At 41.6% G+C, this 25097-nt stretch overlaps 1 protein-coding gene across 1 annotated transcript; it reads left to right on the top strand.

Annotated features, from left to right (window-relative positions):
- The first annotated feature begins 1577 nt into the window (after positions 1-1577).
- LOC100012004 (zinc finger protein 345-like) lies at positions 1578-18146 on the top strand. Its single transcript, XM_007490075.3, has 4 exons — positions 1578-2355; positions 2529-2655; positions 2736-2825; positions 5410-18146. Exons 1-4 carry the CDS (start codon positions 2140-2142, stop codon positions 7236-7238), a joined length of 2262 nt encoding a protein of 753 aa, XP_007490137.1. The 5' UTR covers positions 1578-2139; the 3' UTR covers positions 7239-18146.
- Positions 18147-25097: the final 6951 nt, after the last annotated feature.

Below are 25097 nucleotides of genomic sequence, written 5' to 3'. Positions count from 1 at the left end.
TACCTCTACTTAACCCTTAGTAAGTTACTAACCAAGAGAGTTCACACTTAGTCATTAATACTTAGTCTTAAAAGACTACAAGCACTGCCCCCTAACCCTAAACCCATGGGCAGTGCTAGGCAAATTGAGAGGCTGTAATTGATTCTTGAGATGTGAGGAGGAGAACTGATAGGTAGAGAAAACTGTCTGAGAGAGTCAGGGTCTTTATTCTAGCTCTTCATTCTTGGTGGCTCTTAGTCTCAGGGGCATGAGCTCTGGTGAGATTCTTGGCAGTCTTGGCCTCTTTTGTACTGAAGGTTCTCACTAGTTTTCAGCGACTTTTGGCTCTTTGGCTTGCTGATCTGGACTCTGGATTCTGGTGAGAGCGAGGTCTGGAGGCACTAGGATTAGGACTGGGGTACTTTTAGCCAGGCTCTATTTTCTACCTCGTTCCTGTATTTTCCACTTTAATATCTCTACCTAGCCCTAAATAAAATTACTGAACAGCCACTGACTCATAGTTTGACTTTCATTTTTGTAAATGGCGACCACGACCACCTTTTTTAACTCATCCATTTGGTCCAGCCCTTTTTAACCCCAGCTGGCTAGTAAAGTGACTGGGGCCCTTCTGGATACATGCTCTTCTAGCATGACAGCTTCGAAGCACCAAATAACAAGTAGATTCATTATTAGTGTTTCCATTTCATCCCGACTCGCAGAATCATGGCCCACGTCTCCCACATAAAGAAGGGAGGGGGCTGAACGCAGACTGCCCACACACTTCTCCCTTTCCTTCTTTGGGTTCCTTTCCCAAAATGACGAGCACGGAAATGTGTTTTGCATGGAGTTGAACTCAAACCATTTAAAAACGAGGGTTTTTACGTGTAATCGGAAACCGGTTGGGAACTTGGGAGACACATGCATAACTGATCTCACAGCCTGCCTTCAGAGTCAGTCGGGGAGAGCCTGAAACTCAACCTCGAAAAAGAATGTTAAAAAAGATAGTAAATTAGGGGGAAAGTGGATAGCTGGGGGGGGGGGGGGGGAGGGGAGGGGCTCAAATCCAGCCTTAGCCACCTCCCAGCCGGGTGACCCTGGGCAAGTCACTTCACCCCATGGCCTAGCCCTTCCCACTGTTGTGCCTTGGAGCCCATACCCATTATTACTCTAAGACAGAAGGCAGGGCTTAAATAAAAAAAGGCCGGGGAAGCCACTGAATGAAGGCTAGAACCAAACAAACGTCGGGGGACCTCGCCAAAGGCAATTACAATGACAAGAGCTCGCGCTTTGCGGGGCAGATGAGGCCAGTGAGGCAGAGCGGGGTCACTGCTCCGCACAGTTGCCCCCAGGCATTACTCAGACTACCAAAAAGGCAGCGGAAAGGACGCAGGTGATGCACTCCCGGAAGTCCATTGTTCCAAAGGAAAGTTAATTGAGCACCACAGAGAAAATGGAACCGGATCAGCTCCTCCCTTTCTCCATCCGCCTCAAAGCCGGGGCCCCACTTTGCGCGAGAAACGGGGGCTCCAAAGGGCTCCGGGGAGGGACTAAGGCGTGAAGAGACTTGGACAAGGGGGCTGGGGGGGGGGCGCAGAAGAGAAGGGGCCCATGGGAGGAGGCGCAAGGAAGAAGGCCCGCCTGGCCTGGCCCGCCACTTCTTCCTCTCAAAGGGGCCGCGCAGGGACACAAACCCAAGTGAGGCCGTTAGAAGAAGGGCCGCGGAAAGGAGGAGGAAAGACCGAGAGAAGAAGAAAAGAAAAGGCGGGGTCGTAAAAAGGAGGACGCGCTTAGCCTCCCCTTCCCAATCAGCGCGTGAGTCGGGGCGGAACTACGATTCCCAGAAGAACTTGCGCACGTCCTGCATTTGAACAAGCAGGCGGCCCCGCATTCAGCAGAAGGAGGATGCGCAGGCGCAAAACGCTCCCTTCCCCTCCCACCCAAGGACACAGGCCTACAACTCCCAGAAGACTTTGCATGCCCAAACCGAGGCCCAAAGGCTCTTTCAGGGCCCGGGAGGGGGTGGCCCCCGGCGTCTTCGTCACTTCCGCCTTCTCGGCCGCTCCCTCTGTCTAGACATCTCTGTTCGGGCTCCCAGTGTTCGGGCTGCCGCGAGTGGGGGCGGGGTCAAGGGGACACTCGAGGGGAAGGGGACTTCGGGAAATGACAGGCAGGCGGAGGCGGCCGCAGCCACAGCCTCTGCGGAGCTCGGCTACAGTGGAGCGAACACGCGCTTGCGTGACCGCTCCTGAGCGCTGGGCCCAGCCGGGCCACGCCTCTCGCCAGCCCAGCCTCCCTTGGACGGCCAGGTTCAGCGGCCAATCCTCGGCGGAGAGGGCACGCATGGCTCCTACCCCAGGGAGAGCCCCGCCCCGTCAGGTGAGCGGCCATGCCCCGCCCCCGCCCCGCCCCCGGGCGCCTCCCTCACACCTTCGAGGCCGCCATACTGCTGTCACCCCATTTTCTAGAGGACGGTCGGGCCGAGGGCTTCCTGGGTGGCCTCGTGGCCTCGCAGCTCCCCCCCTTGAGGGCCCCATGCTTGGCTGTTTCAGGAGCGCGTGACCTTTGGGGACGTGGCCGTGGACTTCACCCTGGACGAGTGGGTGTGCCTAGACTCGGCCCAGAAGGCGCTGTACCGGGACGTGATGCTGGAGAACTACGGGCACCTGGTCTGCCTGGGTGAGCACGCCGGCCTCGGAGGGCCTGGGGAGGGCAGGGCGGCCGGGCCAGCCCCCAACTCTCCCCTTTCCTTTGAGCAGGACTCGCCGGAGCGAAGCCCGCCGTGATCCAGCGGCTGGAACGCGGGGAAGCCGCCTGGTGCCCCGGGGTGCCCGGAAGCCGCCTTCCAGGTGAGCCGCAGTGCAGCAGGCAGCCGGACCGTGCGGGCTCGGGCTCCGGGGGAGAGCCGAGACCGGCGGGGAGGGGGAGAGCTTTCCCTCCCATCTTTCTCCAGGTGGCCCTGTTGGCCGGCCATGGTTCACTGAGCTCTGACTCTCCGCGACGGAGGAGTTGGCCATTTCCTTCTCCCTCATTTGACAGATGGAGAAACTGGGGCCAGTGTGGGGAAGTGACTTGGCCAGGGTCACTCAGTCAGACAGTGGCCGGGGCCAGATTGGATCAGGAAGATGCCTTTTTTCTGATTCCCAGCCCCGGGCTCTTTGGCCCACCTGACTGTCCCAGGTACATCCCTCACTCTCTGGGCGTCCTCTGGCAGTTGCAAGCAAAGGCTTTGTAGCGGGCCCCCTGTGCACTCTTCTCTTCTTGAAATCCTTGTCTTCTGGGCACTTGCTTCTATCTTTTACAAAGTCATGTCTAGTTAATAAGCATTTATTAAGCACCGACTGTGTGCTAGGCACCGGGTTAAAAAGAAAAGGAGAGCGTGGTCTTTGTCCTTGGGGAGCTCAACCCCAAGGTAGGAATAATACACAGACGATGCATGCAGGATATGGAAGTGAGAATCTCAGGAAAGGTTTTTTGGAGAAGGAGGCGTCATAGCTGAGAGGAGAAGGAAACCAAGGGAGTTAGGAAGGGGAGGTGGAAGGTATAGGGGACAGCTGGTAAAACTGCAGGATTGGGGGATGGAGGGCCTAAGTGTGGGGAGAAATTAAGGTATAAGAAAATTAGAAAGGGCTTGTTGTGAAGGGCTTTATGACCAAACATCATTGTTCGGTTGCTTCAGTCGGGTCTCGCTTTGACTCCACTGGTGTTTTCTTGGCAAAGATACCGCAGTGATTGGCCATTACCTCTTCCAGCTAATTTTACAGATGAGGAAACAGAGGCAAATAGAGTAAAGTGACTTGTCCAGCCTGGATGTACTAGGGGCTTGATTTGAACTCAAGACGAGTCCTCTTGACTCCAGACTGATGTTGCTTCCTCATAGCCAAATACAGTACTGTCTGTTTGATTATGGAAGTGATAGAACCACTGAAAATTTATGGAGTAGAAGGCTGACATGGTCAGATTCATGCTTTAGTAAAATTACTTTGGTGTCTAAAGGGCAGATAGATTGGAACAGGAAGAAACTTTTAGCAGGCAGACAGAGTGTTGAGGTATTATTTCATTAGCTCAGGCATGAGATATGGAGGTATGCACCAGGGTAGTGGCCATGTCATAGGAAAGATGGGGGAATATATATGAGAAATGGCAGAAATGACAGATTTTAACAAAAGATTGGATGTGTGGAGTGAGAGATGGGAAAGAGTAGGAGTCCTGGGTTGTGAGCCTAGAGGACTGAGGATGGTGTTGCCCTCTACAATAATAGGGAAAATGGGAAGGGAGGTTTAAGAGGAAAGATAAAGAGTTTAGTTTTGGACACATTGAATTTGCCATATCTATGGTAAATCCACCTTGACATGTTCAATAAGTAGTTGGAAATTGGAGACCTTGGAGATCAGAAGAAAGATTAGAGCTGGATAAATAACTCTTAGAATCATCTGCATGGAAGTGATAATTGGATCTATGGAAGCTGATGAGATCACCAACCAAAATGTAGAGAGGGAAAAAAGAAAAGGGCCATATAAAGTACAGTTAATGAAACTGGATATGTTTAACTTTGAGAAGAGTAGATTCTCATAGGAGAATGGATATGTTAACTTTCTCCAGATATTCGAAGGACACTCAAATGGAGCAAAAATCAGATTTGTTCTAGTTTGGCCACAGAGACCAGAGCCAGGAGCTACATTAGAAGGTCTGATGAGGCAAATCGAGCTTTGCCCTTGGGGGATAAAATCTCTTTACAAATAAGAGTTGTTACAAAGTGAAATGTTCTGCCTAGGGGGTGGGGTGGTAGGCATCCCCCTCATTGGAGTCTTCAAACACTGGTGGCTGAGTAACAAGTTGGATATATTATATTCCTTTTGTCTATGGTTTAGATTAGATCGCTGCTAAGATCCCTATTTAACCCTCTCAAATTCTGTGATTCTATAACTTCTTGGCAGTATGTCCTAGGAGAGTCACAGAAATCAATCAGAACCTCAGTTTCCTATTTTATAACAGGTAGTAACTAACCTGTTGACCTCACCAGGGTCTTTTATCCATGGGAAAGATTTCTTTTGGTGTACCTGACTTTAGTCAAAATCATTGACATAATCCTTTATGGAGTGGCTTCTTATCCTTAGTATATAGTGGACACCTTTGGCCAGGTGGTAAAGCCAGTGGACCTTTTCTGAGAATCATGTTTTTAAATGCATGAAGTAAACTACATAGAATTTACAAGGGAAACCAATTATATTGAAATAATTTTTCATTTTTTTCCCATCCAAGTTCATAGTTTACAAAGGACATTTCTCTCAAGGCTCTAAACCTAAGGTTATAGTATAATTTGTTGTTCTTTTTATAATATTATAATCTTGTTTCTTTATAGAAGACACAGGACACAGGATTCCATATGTGTCAGGGGTATCATGGAATATTGGCTTGTTTTATTTCTTTCAGATTGGGAAACTAGACTTGAAAACCAAGAGTTAAATCCAGTGCTGGGCATATTTATGGAAGAACCTTCCAAGGGAAAAATCAGGAGGAATAGTCCTTATTTCTTAAACTTGAGAGAAGCCTGGGAATATAGTACCAGCCTAAAGAGTCTACAGAATCATGAGAATAAACATTCTAGCCAAGTAAAAATCACCCAGAGGAAACATTCCAATAAAGCAAAAGGCCACAAATATCACAAGAATGGCAGAAGCTCTGGTGTAGAATCAGTCTTTTCAGAATTGATCACTCCTAAGGGAAATAAGTATGGGAAATCATTTAGTAATCACTCAGACCTCATTGAAAATCACAGATTACATACTGATAAGAAATCTTATGAATGTAAGGAATGTGGAAAAACTTTCCTTTGGTTGACAGAACTTACTCACCATCAGAGAATTCATAGTGGAGAGAAACTTTTTGAATGTAATGATTGTGGGAAGCCCTTCCGCTGGAATTCACAACTTATTCTGCACCAGGGAATTCATACGGGAGAGAAACCTTTTGATTGTAAAGAATGCGGAAAGGCCTTCCGCCTGAGATCACAACTTGCTTTACATCAGCGAATCCATTCTGGAGAGAAACCTTTTGAATGCAACAAATGTGGGAAAGCATATAGGTTGAGCTCCCAACTTACTCTACACCAGAGAATTCATACTGGAGAAAAGCCATATGAATGTAAAGTATGTGGAAAGGCCTTTCACTTAAGTGGGCGGCTTACTGTACACCAGAGAATTCATACTGGAGAAAAACCTTTTGGATGCAATGAATGTGGGAAGGCCTTCCTCATGAGGTCACAGCTTATTGTACACCAGAGGATTCATACTGGAGAGAAACCTTATGAATGTAATGAATGTGGGAAAGTTTTCCGCCTCAGTGGACAGCTTACTGTACACCAGAGAATTCATACTGGAGAGAAACCTTGCGAATGTAAAGAATGTGGGAGGGCCTTCCGCCTGCAGTCACAGCTTACTGTACACCAGAGGATTCATACTGGAGAGAAACCTTATGAATGTAATATATGTGGGAGGGCCTTTCGCCGGAACTTAGAGCTTACTTTACACCAGATAGTTCATACTGGAGTAAAACCATATAAATGTAACGAATGTGGGAAGGCCTTTGGACATAGGACAAAACTTACTGTACACCAGAGAACACACACTGGACAGAAACCTTATGAGTGTAATGAATGTGGGAAGGCCTTTCATCAGAGTGGACAGCTTACTTTACACCAGAGAATTCATACTGGAGAGAAACCTTGTGAATGTAAAGAATGTGGGAAGGCCTTCCGCCTACAAGCACAACTTACTGTACACCAGAGAATCCATACTGGGGAGAAACCTTTTGAATGCAATGAATGTGGGAAGACTTTTCAGTGGAGGTCTTTGCTTATAGTCCATCAGAGAATTCATACTGGGGAGAAACCTTTTGAATGTAATGAATGTGGGAAGGTCTTTCGCCTAAGCTCACAGCTTACTTCACATCAGAGAATACATACTGGAGAGAAACCTTATGAATGTAATGAATGTGGGAAGGACTTTCAGTGGAGGTCTCTACTTACAGTCCATCAGAGAATTCATACTGGAGAGAAACCTTTTGAATGTAATGAATGTGGGAAAACCTTCCGCCTCAGTGGACAGCTTACTGCACACCAGAAAATTCATACAGGAAAGAAACCTTATGAATGCAATGAATGTGGGAAGACCTTTTGCCGGAGATCCCATCTTACTGGACATAAGAGATCTCATAGTGGAGAGAAACATTATGAATGTGATAGATGGGGAAAGGCCTTTTGAAACAGGATAGAACTTTACTGATCAGAGAATCTATATTGGATAGAAAACTAATTAATTAAGGTGGGAAATCTTTTTATCTTGAGCTCTGGGCTTTTTGATGCTCAGATAATTCATACTAGAGAAATCTTATGATTATAATGAATGTGAAAAGGCCTTCCACTGGAAATCCAATCTTACCATACATCAAAAAATTCATAATGAAGAAACCATAGAAATAAAATGAATGTGAGAAAGGCTTTTCATTGGAATACAAATCATACTTGGCATCAGATGCTACATATAAATGTGTGAAGACTTTTTGTCTAAAAAGAAAGCTTACTGGTCATCAGAAAATCCATATTTCATGGATGCAAAAGTATAGAAGAGTAATAAATATACATATACCTACCTTTGGAGCATGTTTGTTCAACATTGGAGAACTCATCCTGGAGATAAATCTTATAAATATAGTGAATGTGGAAATATGCTTTCCTTTGGAACACAGAATTTATCATCAATGAAACAGTTGAGAAATTAGTAATATTGAGGGAATAATATCTTTCAGAGCATCCACCTTAGGCTCCTCATACTTATGAGAAAACTATATAAATACTTTAAAAGGACCTTCATCCAGAATACTGCTGCAATCATATATAACTGCCATCATATAATATTTCAACTTCCAAAAATAAGAAAGCAGTAGTCCCTTTACAATGTGCACTGGATGAACCATATCTGTAGTATTATGTTTTGCTTGGATTCTCACAATTTAAGAACATTGAAAATATGAATAGCATTTGAAATATAGCAACCAACACTTCAGTGAGGCTCAGAAGGGCCTGAAGGTGTTTAGCATGGAGATGAGAAGTGTTGTGACAGTTGTCACGTGGAAGAGAGATTATACTTGGCCCCAAAGAGACAGAACCAGGAAAAACCAGTGAAAATTGCATTGGCAAGATCTAGGATATCAAGAGAATTAATGAAAAGAGATAGGGACCAAAAGAGGAATATATTCCCTCTAACCTCAAACTATATTATGAAGTACCAGTCATCAAAACTATCATATAATGATTTAAAAAGAGAGAGAGAGAGACATAAGGGGAGTCAACTAGGTGACTTAGCAGATCTAGAGATGGGAGTTCCTGGATTCAAATCTAGCCTCAGACATCTCCTAACTATGTGAATCTGGACAAGTCACTTAACCACAAGTGCCCAGCCCTTACTGCTCTTCTGCCTTGGAACCATTACTTAGTATTGATTCTAAGACAGAAGGTAAGGTTTTTTTTTTTTGGGTGGGGGCAAAAGGATAGTTAGGTAGCATGGTGGAAGAGCACCAGACATGCAATTAGGGGAATCTGGATTCCAATAAGGCCTCAGACACTTCCTGTCTAAGTGACCTTGGGCAAGTCACTTAACCCCAGTGACCCAGACCTTACTTATCTTCTTGGATATCAATACTTGGAATCAATACTTAGTACCAATTCTAAGATAGAAAATAAGGTCTGTTTTGTTTTTGGTTTTGTTTTTGTTTTTGTTTTTTAAAGAAAAAACTGGGAGCATATTTATTCCAAGTTTCTCTGATAAAGTCCTAATTTCTCAAATATGCAGAGAAATGATTCAAATATATCTGAATATGATTCATTCTACAATTACTAGTCAAAGGATATCAACAAGCAGTTTTCAGAAGAAATCAAAGCTATAGTCATATGGAAAATGCTCTAAATTGCTATGGATTAGAGAAGTACCAATTAAATTCAAGTTGGGAGCAGCTAAATGGTTCAGTGGATAGAGAGTCAAGTCTGGAGACAGGAAGCCCTAGGCTCGAATCTGGCCCCAGATACTTCCTAGCTGTATGACACTAGACAAGTCACAAGCTTACTTGCGCATACCTTACCACTCTTCTGCCTTGGAACAGATTCTTAGTATTGATTCTAAGAAGGTAAGGATTATTATTAAAATAATAACAACTCTTAAGGTACGAACTCACACCTATCAGATTGACTAATATGACAGAAAGGGGAAATGACAAGTTTTAGAAAAGACGTGGGAAAATTGAGACACTAATGCATTGTTGGTGGGGTTTTGAACTGATTTAACTCTGTATCCCAAAGAATTCAAAGGAAAAGAACCTGCAGATAAAAAAAAATTATAGCTGCTATTTTTGTTGTGGCAAAGAATTGGCAATTAAGGAGATGCCCAACAATTGGTGAATGGCTGGACAAGTTGTATTTTATGATTGTGATAGAATATTATTGTGCTATAAGAAATTATGAGCAGGAGAATGTCAGAAAGACCTGGAAAGACATATGAACTGATGCAAAGTGAAGAGCAGAACCAGGTGAATATTTTACACAGTAACAGTAATACTAATATGATGATCCATTGTGAATGACTTAGCCATTCTCAGAAATACAATGATTCATGACACTTCTGAAGGATTGACAATGAAAAATGATATCCACCTCCAGACAAAGAACTGATGGAGTTTGAATGCATATCAAAGCATACCTTTTTAAACACTTTTTTTTCTCTGTGTTTTCTTTCACAACATGGTAATAAGGAAACCCGTTTTTGCATGACTGCACTTATATATACATATATATATATATATATATCAAATTGCTTGCCTTGTTCAAGGAGGGGGGAGGGAATTTGGAATTCAAACCTTTAAAAAAACAAATGTTAAAAATTGTTTTTACTTGTAACTTGAAAAAATAAAATATAAAAAAATTAACATACCAATGAAACAGACTAAACAAGGGAGTCAGTAAATCAATATTCAATAAACTTAAATTATGTACTTAAAAAAAGAAACTCTATTTGATAAAACTTTGGGAAAACTGAGAGCAGACTTTCAGAAATTAGGTTGTTTTAGAACTGAATCTGTAAAATGGCTCCATTTGTCAGAATCTATTCACAGTGGTATACCAAATCTTGGAATGATCTCTTTCAATAAGATTTTGGCTAGAAAGCTTGATGTGTTTTTGCTAGATGGAAAAGTTTCTGGCCATCTAGTTAATTGGTCCACTATCACTAGTCACAATTTAAATTGTCCTGATTTGGGCATGTTGATACAATCTATTTGTAAATGCTCAAATGGTGTGTGAGCTAATGGATGACCACAAAAGCTTTTTGCTTAAATATGCTTTGATTGAATTGTGCACACACAGAGCAAGCTGAGCAGATCTTATTTGCCACAGTGCTAATTCCCGGAGCTATCCAAGTTCTTTTAACAGTATCAATTACTGCTTGTGTCCAAAAATGACCCTTTCTGTGTATTGCTTGACAGATGTAAGAGTAAAATGCTTTTGGAAGAATTGGTTTTCCCACTGATGCTATCCAAATCCCATTTTCTTTTCTAGCTCCAAAATTTTGCTTCCACTTCTGAACCTCTTTGTTATTGTATGCTTTTTCTAAATCCATGGTATCTATAACAGAGAGATTCCTAATGCAAGCTGGAGCATTTTGAGCAGCATATTGTGCAGCCATATCTGCCCTCTGATTTCCTCTGACAAGTCATTTATTATGACTTTCATTAAAGCAGTCAGTGGTGTCATAAGTTCACCATAATTAGGTATACATTGTCTGCAAAAACCTGTGGTTTCTAATATGGCTCCAAGTTGCTGTTTGGTCTTAGGGGCTCGCAGCTTTTGTATGTCTGCTACTCTCTTTTGGGAAATGGCTTCTGGACTCCTCAGCACAAACCCTGAATATTCTACACGAGGAAGACATCATTGAAGTTTAGTTTTTTTTTTATATTTTGTGTCCCCTCTTATAGAGCTTATAGAGCTTATACAGGCACACTTTTGCAGATGATGATACTAAAAGTAGATCACCTATTTTTTTTTCAGGTCTTTTTTTTTTTTAGAAAACAATGAAGGACTTTCACAGAATCCCTGTGGCAAATGGGACCATGAATGTTGATTTCCCTACCACATAAATGCAAATATCTTCTGTGAGTCTTTGTGTATCGGTATTGAGAAAAAAAGCAGAACATAAATCAACCACAGTAAAATATTTTGCATGATTTGGAATAGATGAAATGATGGTAGCAGGACTTGATACAACTGGGTAAGATTTTACTACATGATTATTAACAGCTCTTAAATCTTAAATAAATCAGTAGCTCTTAAATCTTAAATAAATCAGTAGATGATCTGTCCTTTAACACTAGCTTAGATTTTTTAACAGGTAAAATTGGGGTGTTATATTCAGAGATGCATGGTATTATTATGCCTTGCTGCAATGAGTTTATTTTCAGGGTGATCCCATCAATGGCCTCTTTGCTAAGTGGGTACTGTAGAATGCATGGTGGTGGATCTCCTTTAGTCAGTACTTTTTAACAGGGGGTGTTGATTTTAATAAACCTATATTTGTAGAATCTATAGCCCATAAGCCTTCTGGAATATCATCTGGTATCTGGTAGATGTTATTTCCTTCCCCCTCTGACTCTACTGTATGTGGGAATAATACAGAAAAAAAGTTTCAGGGATTCTTTTGGGAGTTTCACAGAAATATCTCCTGTTGGTGTACATACTATGGTTGCTCTCAATTTACAAAGAAGATCTGTAAAAATTAAAATTAAACCTCAATAATAAACATTATATATTTTAAGGGATTTATTAATGATCATTAGAAATCAAGGAATAAAGAGGATATCAAATAAAGACCACATACCCATGGCTAATCAACCCATTTAAAATCCCCATGCTTAGCTTACCACCACCAAGTTTGATGTCATCATGCCAAAGAGAGCCAGGCAGGACCACCCACTCAATATCTATCCTCCGTCTACAGGAAGTGCATAATGATAAGAAGTCAGTGGACTCCCGGAAAATGTAGTTCTTTTTTTAGGGTAACAGATTTTCAATTATACAGATCCCTAACCACTAGATTCATTGGGGAATCTGGCATTAAGAGGAAAGAGTGTTCTACACTTAGAGGTCCAAGCGAAACCATTCTTGGTTCTAATTTCTTTACTCTTTGTGATTTTCCAGTTACACCTATAACTACCATTGAACCCACTACTTTGCATTCTTCAGGGGATTTTTGCAACACAGATTTGATAGCACCTGTGTCCAAGACACAATCATAAACTTGGGTTCCTATTTTTAGGGTTAAATGGTGTTCTGTGCTATTTTTTAGAGAATGGACAGGTGTTATAGGAGCTAACATACTAGGATCAGGAAAATTCAACACTTGTTCCTGTTCCTCATTCTCTAATTCTTCATTGATTTCTCCTGTACTAATTTTCCATGTTTTAAAATTTTCTCTGTCATTTTCATTAGTTCTTATTCCATTGCCCATACTTCCTAGTCCATTTTCTCCATATACTAGATCTTTAACTGCATAGTCCTTGGCACACCTTCATAATGAAATTGCACCTTTTTGTATATCTAGTTTTTGGGGATTCCCACCAGCTACCTGGGAATGTTTTGGACAATCACCTGCTTTGATATTGTCTTGCATGGAATTCAGGTCTGGGGCTTGTTGTGAATTATGGTAATATCCGGTATTAAAATAATTTGAGGAGTTTGGTCTCCCATACTGGAATGTGTTATTAAACACATTATTGAATCTATTGTTAAACCCATAATTTCCATATCCATTTTTCCTGAATCCATCAAAGCAATTGCCTTGGTTTCCCCTGAAATTTTGTCCAAAGAATTGTCCCCTAAATCTGCACTCTCTCATGAAATTATCAGGTCTGTCACAAAGATAACATCTTAGGGCTTGTCTGTATTGTCTGGGGTTGTAGTTATTTCTGGGTTGTCTATATGTTCTTAGTGAAGCTATTATTTTTTTCCCGCACTTCATTGGATTTCAATTTTTGTTTAAGCTCTCTGATTTCTTTAAGTTATCAATTATATCATTTTTCTCTTCTGATTGCTTATCTTTCTCATCTTAGAAAACATAATTAGCAATTCTCCAAATTTCATCAAGGTTCATATCAAACCAATTTGGACAATTACTCTGAAAATAATTTCAGATCACAGGGCATACATTTTTCACAAACTGCCTGCGAATGTGATTTACATTTTCCTCTGTTAAAATATCCAACCCAATCCATTTTTCAGCACAATCATTTCTATCTAGGAAAGTGGGGGAAGTCTCTCCCACTTCCTGCTTTAGCAAAGTTGCAGGATACAAAATAAACCCACACAAATCAACAGCATTTCTATATATTTCCAACAAAGTCCAGCAGCAAGAGTTAGAAAAAGAAATCCCATTTAAAATCACTCTAAACAATATAAAATACTTGGAGATTTATTTGTCAAGACAGACCCAGGAATTATATGAACAGAATTACAAAGCACTTTTTGCACAAATAAAGTTAGATCTAAACAATTGGAGAAAACATTAATTGCTCATGCATAGGCTGAACTAGTATAAAAAATATGTTCTAAATCCCTCTTAATTAAAGAATGTAAATTAAAACAATTCTGAGGTATCACCTTGTAGAGTCCAGCTCTACAAAGATTTCTTGTGTGGGTTTGAATCACCTATGGAGGGAAGCTAAAGACTAGAAAGTAATGGGTGAAGTTTAAGAATTAGAGAGAGTGAGCCATAGAAGGAGCAGAGAGACAAGGAACATGGGAACAAAACTTTAGCTTGGTGTCAGTGGGTCAGCACTCCAGTGTCAGAGAACAGGCTGAGCAAGCTGCACTGTTTATTACAGGTTTCTAGGAAGGGGGGGGTTGGTTATGGGATGTTAATCAAACAAGTAAAACAACAGAAGTATTAACATAATATTGACAATCAATTGTGAGATAAAGGAATGGATAGCAAGAGCAATGGGGGGGGGGTAGGAGGGGAGTTCACTTATCAAACCTTCTTCCTCAGTTATAACATGTAATTGGTAATAAATAAACATTTTAAAAAATCAAAAATAAAATGTCTGAGACATAGACTTAGTAGTGGTAATGTTAGGTCAAAGGCTATATACAGTTGGGTTTTTTTTTTAACCCTTTCTTTCTGCCTTAGAATCAATACCAAGTTTTGGTTCCTAGGTAGAAGAGCAGTAAGGGCTAGGCCAAGGGGGTTAAGTGACTTGTCCAGGGTCACACAGATGGGAAGTGTCTGAGGCCAGATTCAACCCAGGACCTCTCATATCTAGGTCTGGCTCTCAATCAATGAGCCATTTAGCTGCCCCTGGTATACACAGTTTAAAAAACCTTGCCCTTTGGGCATGGTTCTATATTGTTCTCTAGAATGATTTCATTAATTCACAATTTCACACGCAGCACATTAGTGTCCTACATCTCCTCTAGCATTTATTATTTTCCTTTTTTTTGTCATATTAACCAATCTGACAAGTGTGAGGTGGTACCTCAGGGTTTTTTTCAATTTGAATTTCTCTAGTCAAGATCAATTCAGAGCATGTTTTCATGTAATCATATCTTCATCTGAAAACTGTTTATTATCAATTTGAGAATGATTGGTATTCTTATAAATTTGATTCAATTCTCCTTATATTTTAGAAATAAGGCCTTTGTCAGATACATTTGCTATAAAATTTTTTCCCCAGCTTTCTCCTTTTCTTTAAAACCTGTACCTTCCATCTTAGAATCAATACTGGGTATTGTAAAAAATAGACTTGAATCCAGGACTTTAATCCCCAGAAGCCCTTGCTCCACTTCCCCAGAATGCTTTGTAATCTCACTGAAAACCTCACCTGGGCTGAGAACGAGATGGGGTATTTAACCTGATTGCAAAGGCTTTTGTGCCTCTTTTCTTCCCTGTTTTCTGCTTACAAGCAGACATGGCTCTTTTCATAATGTAGGTGAGGTTGTGTCTAGGCCTCTCTCTGGCCTAGACACGTGCTTTCTTATCCTATATTTTCTGTAATCTTTAACCTTTAATAAACCTCATAAAAATATAATACTCCTTGTAGAGAGAAACTAATTTCTACCTGCCTCAGTCTCTTCTAAATTTTAATCTTTACAGTTGGCAACCTAATGGGAGAAAAGACTCATTTTTTTAAAGAAGGATAGCCTAGATAATGATTTTTAAGCCACATTTCTCCAAGATGCTTTTTAAGAAAACCAGCTTGATCAGCTCCTGCCTGCAGCCCCCGATCCTGACCTCTCTCCGTCCTCACCTGGTCCCAGCCCTGCCCACCCCGGCGGCCCGCTCCAGCTCTGGCTCCTGCTCCTGGCCTCTCACCTGGTTCCCGATATCCCGGCCCTGCCTGCCTGTTTCTGTGCCCCAGACCCACGAGCGCGACCCCAGCCCGCTCATCACCCAGATCCTTGGAGCAGATCGCTCAGGACTCATTTCTACCAGCTGGTAACAAACGGGGGTATTGGCTCCACATGGGCGGATCAGAGTGTAGGAGGGGAGAGAGAAAAGGGAAAGGAGAAGAAACAGACTTTTCCAAACAGGAACTTAAAAGCAATGGGCTATTTAAAAGGATACCTTTTGACTGTTGTGGTGATTTTATTGACTTCACCTGCGTACAACTTTGTCTCTGGTTGAAATCTGGCCTGAAACACTTCATGGCCGTGTGGCCCTGAGCAGATCGCTTAGACATTGCTTACCCCTTATCACTTTGCCTTCTGACAATAGACATTTAAATGGATAATTAATAATAATAATAAAACAACAACAACACACCTAAGGAACTTTAAAGGGACTAGAGGTTATAATTTTGAGGCATTTCAGACTCCAATGGTTTATACAAATCTCTGTATTTCTATTGCATTTTCCTGATTGTTTTGTTTAAGATATAACTTTGTGATTTTAAGTTCATATATCACTGGATTCAATATTATTCTGTTACACTGAATCAGTTTAATGTACTGAGTTTTAACTACTGTTATATTCTGTTGTTTTTCCCCTATAACTACAGTAAACAAATATCATTGTAATTAAGCCCATATATGAAAAAACAGCTTTTCTATTTTGACTTTGTAAATTGTCACATAGAGGATAGATGGACTTCATCAGAACTGGTTACAATTGTTATAACAACCTTTGGAAAATTTAATGTGCTAAATATCTCAACTGATTTTAAGGGTTTTTTAAAATGTGATTTTTGTAATTTTTTAAAACAATCTCTGGTTATTTTGCCTGCCCCTACCAGGAGGTGTAAGGCTCACTCTAGTAGCTGAAGTGAAATATATTTTATAACCCCCAACCTTCCCCCATTTGCAAATATGTGAATGGAAGTTGGGGCAGTTAATCTCAGGGCATTTGTATCCCTAAAAAGCCTCCAAAAAAGGAGCATCCCTCATTTATACTCTTCAGTTCATTACTTTACTTCCACCAGAATGATATATAGATTTCTTGATTATGTTCTTAACCCAAAATGAGTTTTACTTTGTTTAAAAATATGTTTAAATACCAAGGTTGAAAGATTGCTATGTTTGTAAAAACTTATGACAGATATCCATCAATTCATATGCTTTTAAAAATGCCATATAGCAACTTATGTGAAATATGATAGTGTGTTTGTTTGCTATTGTAATTAATTGGGCTATTGAGAATTTTGGGGATATTGATACCACATATTTGTACTACTGCTAAACTCATTTGCTTGGATCGTGGCCAGATATTGAAGAGGAAATGGATCTCATTTTTGGTGAGAAAGCCTTGCATTTTATATTTTCTTAGCTGACACAGAGTGTCAATGATTATAAGCTACATTTTTGAATTTTTAAAGCTCTTTTATTATTATATTTTCTTGCATGTGCAATATACTATTTCAGTGTTTTTCTCTCTCCTTTTATATTTGAAGCACATGTCACCAGCATTAAGATTTTCTTTAACTTTTTGATTCTGCAGTACTATAAGTTTAAGATACATTTGCTAATGCATGCCCTAAAAAGCTTGTGACTATAAAAATGATGCCACTAATTATTTAAATAAATTATGGGACTTTGCTTAATGATTCTGTCTGATTCCAGGACAAGATATACACCCAAGAGCCATTGCACAGAGCCAAAGAAAAGCCAATCCAGGATGGATTGATGCACTTCTAGGCCAATGCAAAGGTCTTGAACCTAGTGTGAAGACTCGAGGTTACTGTGTTTAACATGCTACACATAGGCTTTCCTTGTGTCCACACTCACTCTGGAGTATTCCCAAACTTGGCTCCTATAATCTGGTCCCTTTCTTTTCTGCCTCTCATAGTGTGGCAACTTTCTGTAGTCCTGGCTACTGACTGGGTAAATGCATCATTGCTTAGATCATTTTATTGGGCCCTAATTCAAGGACCTGTTATAGATTTATTTTTCTTTTACTTGGAATTTTTACACATAAGGCTTTGATAGTCTATATTTTCATCCAGAGTTTTTTCTTTTTTTATTTGGATTTTCTGATGTCTTTTTAATATCTCTTGCCCATTGATTCATATACCTCATAACTCAGCCGTGCATCCCAAAGTGATCCTGTATTTTTCAATCACCCACAACATGGGTAAATGTAAAAAAATATATTATTTAAATTGCAAAGTTTAAATTCTTTTTGAGAAGAATTTTAGGTAAAGATGATACTTCCCTGAATCCAAAAACTGAACTGTTGAAGATACCATGAAGAAGCCTCCAGACCACAAGTGCACAAAAATGAACTTTGGGTGTAGTTGATTGAACATTTATTTGTATGTATACTTTCATGCCAAAGGGGACTGATGTAAAAAATAGACTCGAATACAGGACTACAATCCCCATGAGCCTTTGCTCCACTTCCCCAGAATGCCTTGTAATCTCGCCTGGGCCGAGATGGAGAAGGTATTTAAGCTGATTCAAAGGCTTTTGAGGCTCTCTTGGCTCTTTTTGGACTTCCGTTTTGGAGCAGGCGGTCTCTTGCGTGATGTGAGGTTATTTTGTCTAGGCCTCTGGCCTAGGCACATGTTTCTTACTTGTATATTCTTTCATCTTTAACCTTTAATAAACCTCTAAAAAATATAATACTCCTTGCAGAGAGAAACTAATTTCTACCTGCCTCAGTCTCCCCATCTCCCCTAAATTTTAATCTTTACACTGACTGCCCCCTAACTGGCTTTTTGTCAATGCAACCAGCAATTACTGGTTTTGGTTTTTTTCCCCTCTTATCCTCACATTATTGTAATCTTTAAGTTGATTATGTTTTCATGATCCTTTTGGGGAAAAAATTAATTTCTTCCAAAAATGATCACATGGAGAAATGTAAAAAATAGACTTGAATCCAGGACTTCAATCACCAGAAGCCTTTGTTCCACTTCCCCAGAATGCTTTGTAATCTCACTGAAAACCTCACCTGGGCTGAGAACGAGATGGGGTATTTAACCTGATTGCAAAGGCTTTTGTGCCTCTTTTCTTCCCTGTTTTCTGCTTGCAAGCAGACGTGGCTCTTTTCATAATGTAGATGAGGTTGTGTCTAGGCCTCTCTCTGGCCTAGACACGTGCTCTCTTATCCTGTATTTTCTTTAATCCTTAACCTTTAATAAACCTCATAAAAATATAATACTCCTTGCAGAGAGAAACTAATTTCTACCTGCCTCAGTCTCCCTAAATTTTAATCTTTACAGTATTGGTTCCAAGGCAGAAGAGTGGTTAGGGCTTGGCAATGGGAGTCAAGTGACTTGCCCAGGATCACACAGCTGGGAAGTGTCTGAGAGCAGATTTTAATCCAGGACCTCCCATCTCTGGGCCTGGCTCTCCATCCACTGAGCCACCCAGCTGCCCCCTCTGCTTTTCTTCTAGTCTTTGTTACACTGGTTTTGTGATAAACTTTTTTTGTTTATTATCATCAAAGTTATCCATTTTATACCCCATAACACTATCTCTTGCTTTGTCATGAATTCTCTTATCCACAAGTTTGACAGGTAGACTATCCTATTCTATTTCTTGTCCTGGATGAAACACTAAATGACTATGGTCATTTATTTCTGTGTCCCATCCATCATTCCGCCACCTTCCCACCTCCAAGACCCCATCCCCCATGGGAGGCCGGCCCACCCCATAGCGAGCTACCATATCTAGCACAGTACTGAAGATAGTAGTGATAATGGTCATCCTTGCTTCACCCTTGATCTGGAAGGGATCTTGGGTATCTCCTTTACAGATGATATTGGCTGATGCTCTTAGACATATACTATTTATCATTTAAGAAATGTTCCATTAGTTCCTTTGGTCTCGAGTGTTTTTAATAGGGATGGACGTTGTATTTTGTCAAAAGCTAGTTTTGCTCTTCCTGGTTTAGGTATCAGCACCATATTTGTATTGTAAAAGGAGTTTGGTAGGATCCCTTTTTAAGGTATTTTTTTCAGATTGTTTACATGCTATTGAGATGAATTATTCTTTAAGTGTTTGGTAGGATTCATTTGTGAATCTATCTGACTGGGGATTTTTTCTTAAGGACTTCATTGATGGCTTGTTCAATCTCTTTTTCTGAGATGGGATTATTTAAATTTCCTCTTTTGTTAATCTAGCAAATTATTTTTTGGTAAATATCCATCCATCTCACTTAGATTATCAGATTTGCTGGCATATAATTGGGCAAAAGAGCTTTTAATCCTCTTCATTGGTGAAGTGCCAGGGACATCTGGAGTCACAAGAAAGAAAGACTGGAACATTATCAAAGCAGGAATAATGAATGTTTATTGTATGCAGCACACAAGATTTCAAGCTCTTCTCCAGAGGCACAATCTATCCTCCCCAGAGTGTGAACAGGGGAGTTAACCCATTCCCAGGATTTCTTGGAACTGTTTCTGCAGCCTTGAACTGAGATTTCTATGTTTTGGCGGACTCAGCAGGAATGGTATGTCACAAACACCTGGGAAGAGGAATTCTATTCCCATGAGGTCATGGAAGGTTCACTACAGTGAGGCATTCACTCTTTTCATTTCGATCCTGTTAATTTGGTTTTCTTCTTTCCTTTAAAAAAAAATCACTGGCCTCAGACACTTCCCAGCTGGGTGACCCTGGGCAAGTCACTTGACCCCCATTGCCTACCCTTGCCACTCTTCTGCCTTGGAGCCAATACATGGTATTGACTCCAAGACGGAAGGTAAGGGTTTAAAAAAAAAATCAGGGTCCCTATCGCCAACAATGACATCGACCTCATAATCAGAATTTCAGATCGTGGCGGGGGCATTGCCCACCACCATTTAGACAAAGTAATGGACTACCACTTCACCACGGCTGAGGCCAGCACCCAGGATCCCCGAATCAGTCCACTTTTCAGCCAGTCAGGACCTATGCATGGGTTTGGTTTTGGGCTGCCTACATCCCGGGCCTATGCAGAATACTTAGGTGGCTCTCTTCGGTTCCAGTCCTTGCAAGGGATTGGCACAGTTGTCTACCCAAGACTTTGTCACATCGATGGCAAGGAGGAGAGCTTCCGGATCTGACCCATCCAGCTCAACCTTTCCCCTCGGCCTTCACCCCCTGGGACTTACCAGGGGAAGCCATCTGCCTCTCCCCCTCTTCTCTGATCTCCTTCCGGGTCTTACAGCTTTGTCTGAAGTGTTGGGAGCCAGGAGCTTCCCTTAGGACCTTTGTTAATGGCTCTGCCTGGGGTCTCAAAACCTGTTTTCTCTGGCTGTTTGTTGCACCCTGGACTCTGGGCAATCAGATCCCCTCAGCCCACCAGTCCAGGGTTGGTAACTCAGAATTTCTACCCATCACATACTGCAATTCCTCCATTCATATCCTTCTTCCCTTTTCCTATCTTCTCTTCCTCTGGCTTTTTGGCCCAGAGCTAGGGAGGATGGGTGGGGAGAACCTTTGGGGGCCCCAGAGGCCTCCTGCATCATACATGTTTCTGGGGAAGTGAGTTTGGGGGTTCATGAACCCCCTTTCCTTCCTCTATCAACTGCTGTATTTGTAATATTAAAGTGCACATTTTGAAAAACAAAATCAGGGGCAGCTGGGTAGCTCAGTGGATTGAGAGCCAGGCCTAGAGATGGGAGGTCCTAGGTTCCAATCTGGCCTCAGACCCTTCCCAGCTGTGTGACCCTGGGCAAGTCACTTGACCCCCATTACCTAGCCCTTGCCTCTCTTCTGCCTTGGAACCAATACACAGTATTGACTCCAAGACAGAAGGTAAGGGTTTAAAAAAAATCAAATTACCAACAGTTTATCTATTTTGTTTTTCCTATAAAACCAACTTCTAATTTTATCTATTAGTTTGTTTTCTTGCTTTTGATTTAATCTCACCATTGATTTTCAAGATTTCCAATTTAGTGTGTAATTGGGGATTAACATTTTTCCCAGTTTTTTAAGTTGCATGTTCAATTCATTAATCTGCTCTGTCTCTATTTTATTGATGAAAGCAATTAGAGATAGAAATTTTCCACTAAGCACTGCTTTAGCTATATTCAATAAATGTTGGCATGTTGTCTTATTGTTGTCATTTTCCTTAAAAAATTACTGATTGTTTCTATGATTTGTTCTTTGACCCACTAATTCTTCAGAATTAGACTATTGAGTTTCCAGTTGATTATTAATCTCTCTTTCAACAGACCTTTACTAAATGTCATTTTTACCGCATGATGATCTGAAAAGAATGTATTCAACATTTCCGCTTTCCTTCATTTTGTTGTGAGGTTTTTATGCCCCCAGACTGTGGGGAGGGTGATTTAGGGATGGGACCAGATGGAGAGGTTTGGGCCAGGAGCAGCAGATTATCAGGCTTGGGAAGGCCAACAGAGCCCGGCTCGAAGATGACACACAAACCACTCAATGAAATAGGAAAGTGGGTTTTAATTAAAAAAAAAAAAAGAATGAGGTAGAAGGGCATGGGATAACCTAAACCCAATTTCCTGACTAATACCCCAGTGCCAGGGCCATCTACGGAGTCCCCAGAACGAAAGACGGACTGGAACATTATCAAAGAGGGATCATGAACGTTTATTGTGAGCAGCACCCAAGATTTAAGGCTCTCCTCAGAGGAACAACCGCCCCTCCCCAGAATGTGAACAGGGGAGCTGCCCGATCTCAGGAGTTCTTGGATCTGTTTATGCAGCCACGAACTGAGATTTCTATGTTTTGGTGGACTCAGCAGGAACAGTATGTCACAAACACCTGGGAAGAGGAACTCTAGTCCATGAGGTCATGGAAGGTTCACTGCACCCCAGGATCTACTATCTCTTCAGAGATTTCTTCAGTGACTTTCCCCTACTCTAATCCTCCCTAACTGCCCAAACCCCCAGTCCCTGATCTTGGCTAAACTACCCCCCCCCCAGCTGGGTTTAAGGAAAGGGTCTGTGTGAGCCTCATAGAGCCCAGGGGAGGTCTAGATCCCAAAGGACCCAGGCCTGGTCTCACAATCAGATGCCAGATGGTTCAGGATCGCCAGGAACTGCAGTGGATAAAACAGATCAGCAGAGAAGCAGAGCAGGCAAGGCAGCCAGACAGCAAGACAGGACAGGGAATTCAGAGTGTGAGCCACTAAGGAAAAGCAGCCCGAATCTCTAGGTGAAAGCTATAGAAAGACCCCGAAACCTCAGTGAACTGTCTCTCCCTTCCTTTCCTATTCTAGAATTCTCTCCGTTAGTCTCATACCTCTCCAAGCTTGCTCTAACCCCCTCTTCCTTATAACAATACATGGTCAGTTTTTGTGAAGGTGCCATATACTACTGAAAAAAAAAAAGATGTATTCTTTTCTATTCCCAATGAACTTTTCCCCAAAGGTCTATCATGTCTAACTTTTCTAAACTTTTATTCACCTCCTTAACTTCTTATTTTTTGATCAAATTTATCTAATTCTGAGAGGAGAAAGTTGAGGGCCCCCACTAGTTTAGTTTTACTCTCTTATTTCCTCCTGTAATTAATTTAATCTCTTCTTTAAAAATCTGGATGCTATACCACTCACTGCATGTTTATTACTGTTATTGCTTCATTGTCTAGGGTACCTTTTAGCAAGAGACAATTTCCTTCCTTATCTCTTTTAATTCAATCTATTCTTACGTCAGCTTTATCTGAAATTATGATTGCTACCCCTTTCTTTTTTTTACTTCAACTGAAGCATAAGAGATTCTACTACAACCTTTTACCTTTATTCTGTGTGTCTACACTTCAGATGTGTTTCTTGCAGGATTCTGGTTTTTAATCCATTCTGCCATGGACCTGACCTTTCCCATATATGCCCAACTCCCAAACCCTGCCAATTCAATGATCTGTCTCCTGCCTTTCCTGACTTCTGTATTCCTACTTCTAGGATCCTGCCAAAATTCCTCGCTATCATTTGTCTGGATCGTTGTAACGTTCCGAGTTTGCTTTTTTTTTAGTTCCTCTTGGCATCTGTGTTGACATTCCAATGATTTTACCCAGATAAGATTTCCTTAGCAGGGATAATTGGAAGTCATCTATTGAGAATATACTTGTAAAGCATGCTACAGACCTGAAAGCACTGCGTAATGCCAACTCGCATTATCTTTCAAGCATTTACCAAGCACCCATGTGACATTGTGCTAGGTCCTAGAGCTACAAAAATGAAAGCCTCTTTTCCTCTAGGAGTTTATGCTCCATCAAGAGAGATGTCTATTCAGAATAAATACAAATTAATAGAATGTAGTTGGGAGAGGAGGCATGAGTTGGGAAGACCAAGAGAGGCTCTACTTAGACCTTGTGGCATTTGAGTTGAGGCTGCCTGGAAGGAGGAGATTCTGTGGAGAGGAGGTGAGAGGAGTGTATTACAAGCATGGCTGACAGCCAAGGAATGAGGAGGAAAGTGGGGTGTTGTGTCTAAGGGTTAGCAAAAAGCCCAATCTGCCTAGACCACAGGGCTAATACCAGAATATACCTTGTTCATTGGCCGTCTCCCATGCAGGAAATGCCTTTCTTCCTCACTTTCCCTTCCTGGATCCCCTGGCTTCCTCTTCTTGCAAATCTCACATTCCATTGGAGGCTTTTTCCAGTCCCCTTTGACACTAGCACCTCCCCCTCTAAGACTGCCTCCAATTTATCATCTTATCTTGTATGGGGGCAGCTAACTGGTGCAGTGCATAAAGCACTGTCAGGCCTAGAGAAAGAGTGCTAGAGGCAGTAGGGAGCCATTTGGGCATCGTTTATATTACTGAGTCAGGGCTTTTCAGAGGTTCCTCATCTTTGCTTCTGACATGGATACCAGTGTCTTGGGTTTTCCATGAGAGTTAGCTGACAGGGATCGTATTCACCCACTCTGGGTATGGAAAAGGAAGAAAGGAAGACTATGGGGTCACTTAGGGCAGCATGAATTTCAGGTTCTAATCAGGGACTTATGGGAGAACATGCTATTTAAGGGAGTGGAAAAATGAACCAGCAAAGAGGCTAAAGAAGCAGTCACAAATGAAGAGGGAAAACCAGGATGGGATAGCAGCAAGATTTCTGGCCTAGGAGTCAGGATCCCTGGGTCTAAATTCCACAACAGACTCTCAATAGCTACTGACTCAAAAGCAAGTAAAAGTTGGAGGAGAGGAAGCATTCAGCAAACTTTAACAGTATCACTAAAATCCAACCAGTTATTATTTACTATGAGATTGTGTGAAATAAATATCTCAGGGGTGGCCTCCATTCCAGTCCATTTCCAAAAGACACACCCCAGTGAATGGACAGAGGAGTCACAGAGTCATGTGTCTGATACAATAACATGAGAGCATCATGGAAACCAGATGGCAAGCTTTTGCCTAATAGAAGGTTTGGGGGGAGCGCAAGGGGAAACTTAAGTTTGAAAAGTCAGCATGAGAAGCTGAGTTGCTTTGTTTGCTCCCCTTTTTCTCCTTGAACTGACTCTATCTGGGCTTGCTCTTTCTCTGAGTTCTTATCTCAATCTTGCAGTCTCTGGCAAGCTGCAGCACAGAGGGAACCAAGTCAGGCTGGAAACCAGGACCCGATCCTACTTGTTAGAAAGGTGGGAAATCTTATTTCTCTCTCTCTCTCTCTCTCTTTTACTAATAAATGCTCATAAATCTAGCAA

Source organism: Monodelphis domestica, chromosome 3 (genome assembly GCF_027887165.1).
Source record: "Monodelphis domestica isolate mMonDom1 chromosome 3, mMonDom1.pri, whole genome shotgun sequence".
In the NCBI taxonomy this organism is placed as follows: domain Eukaryota; kingdom Metazoa; phylum Chordata; class Mammalia; order Didelphimorphia; family Didelphidae; genus Monodelphis; species Monodelphis domestica.
This window is presented reverse-complemented; position numbering and strand designations above follow the sequence as displayed.

What these genes read in the sequence shown, in the direction of transcription:
- LOC100012004 (XM_007490075.3), top strand. Translation starts at nt 2,140, where the DNA reads ATGACAGGCAGGCGGAGGCGGCCGCAGCCACAGCCTCTGCGGAGCTCG. An exon ending in CGGGCACCTGGTCTGCCTGG is followed by an intron (nt 2,656 to 2,735) that starts GTGAGCACGCCG and finishes TCCTTTGAGCAG; the next exon opens with GACTCGCCGGAGCGAAGCCC. An exon ending in GCCCGGAAGCCGCCTTCCAG is followed by an intron (nt 2,826 to 5,409) that starts GTGAGCCGCAGT and finishes TATTTCTTTCAG; the next exon opens with ATTGGGAAACTAGACTTGAA.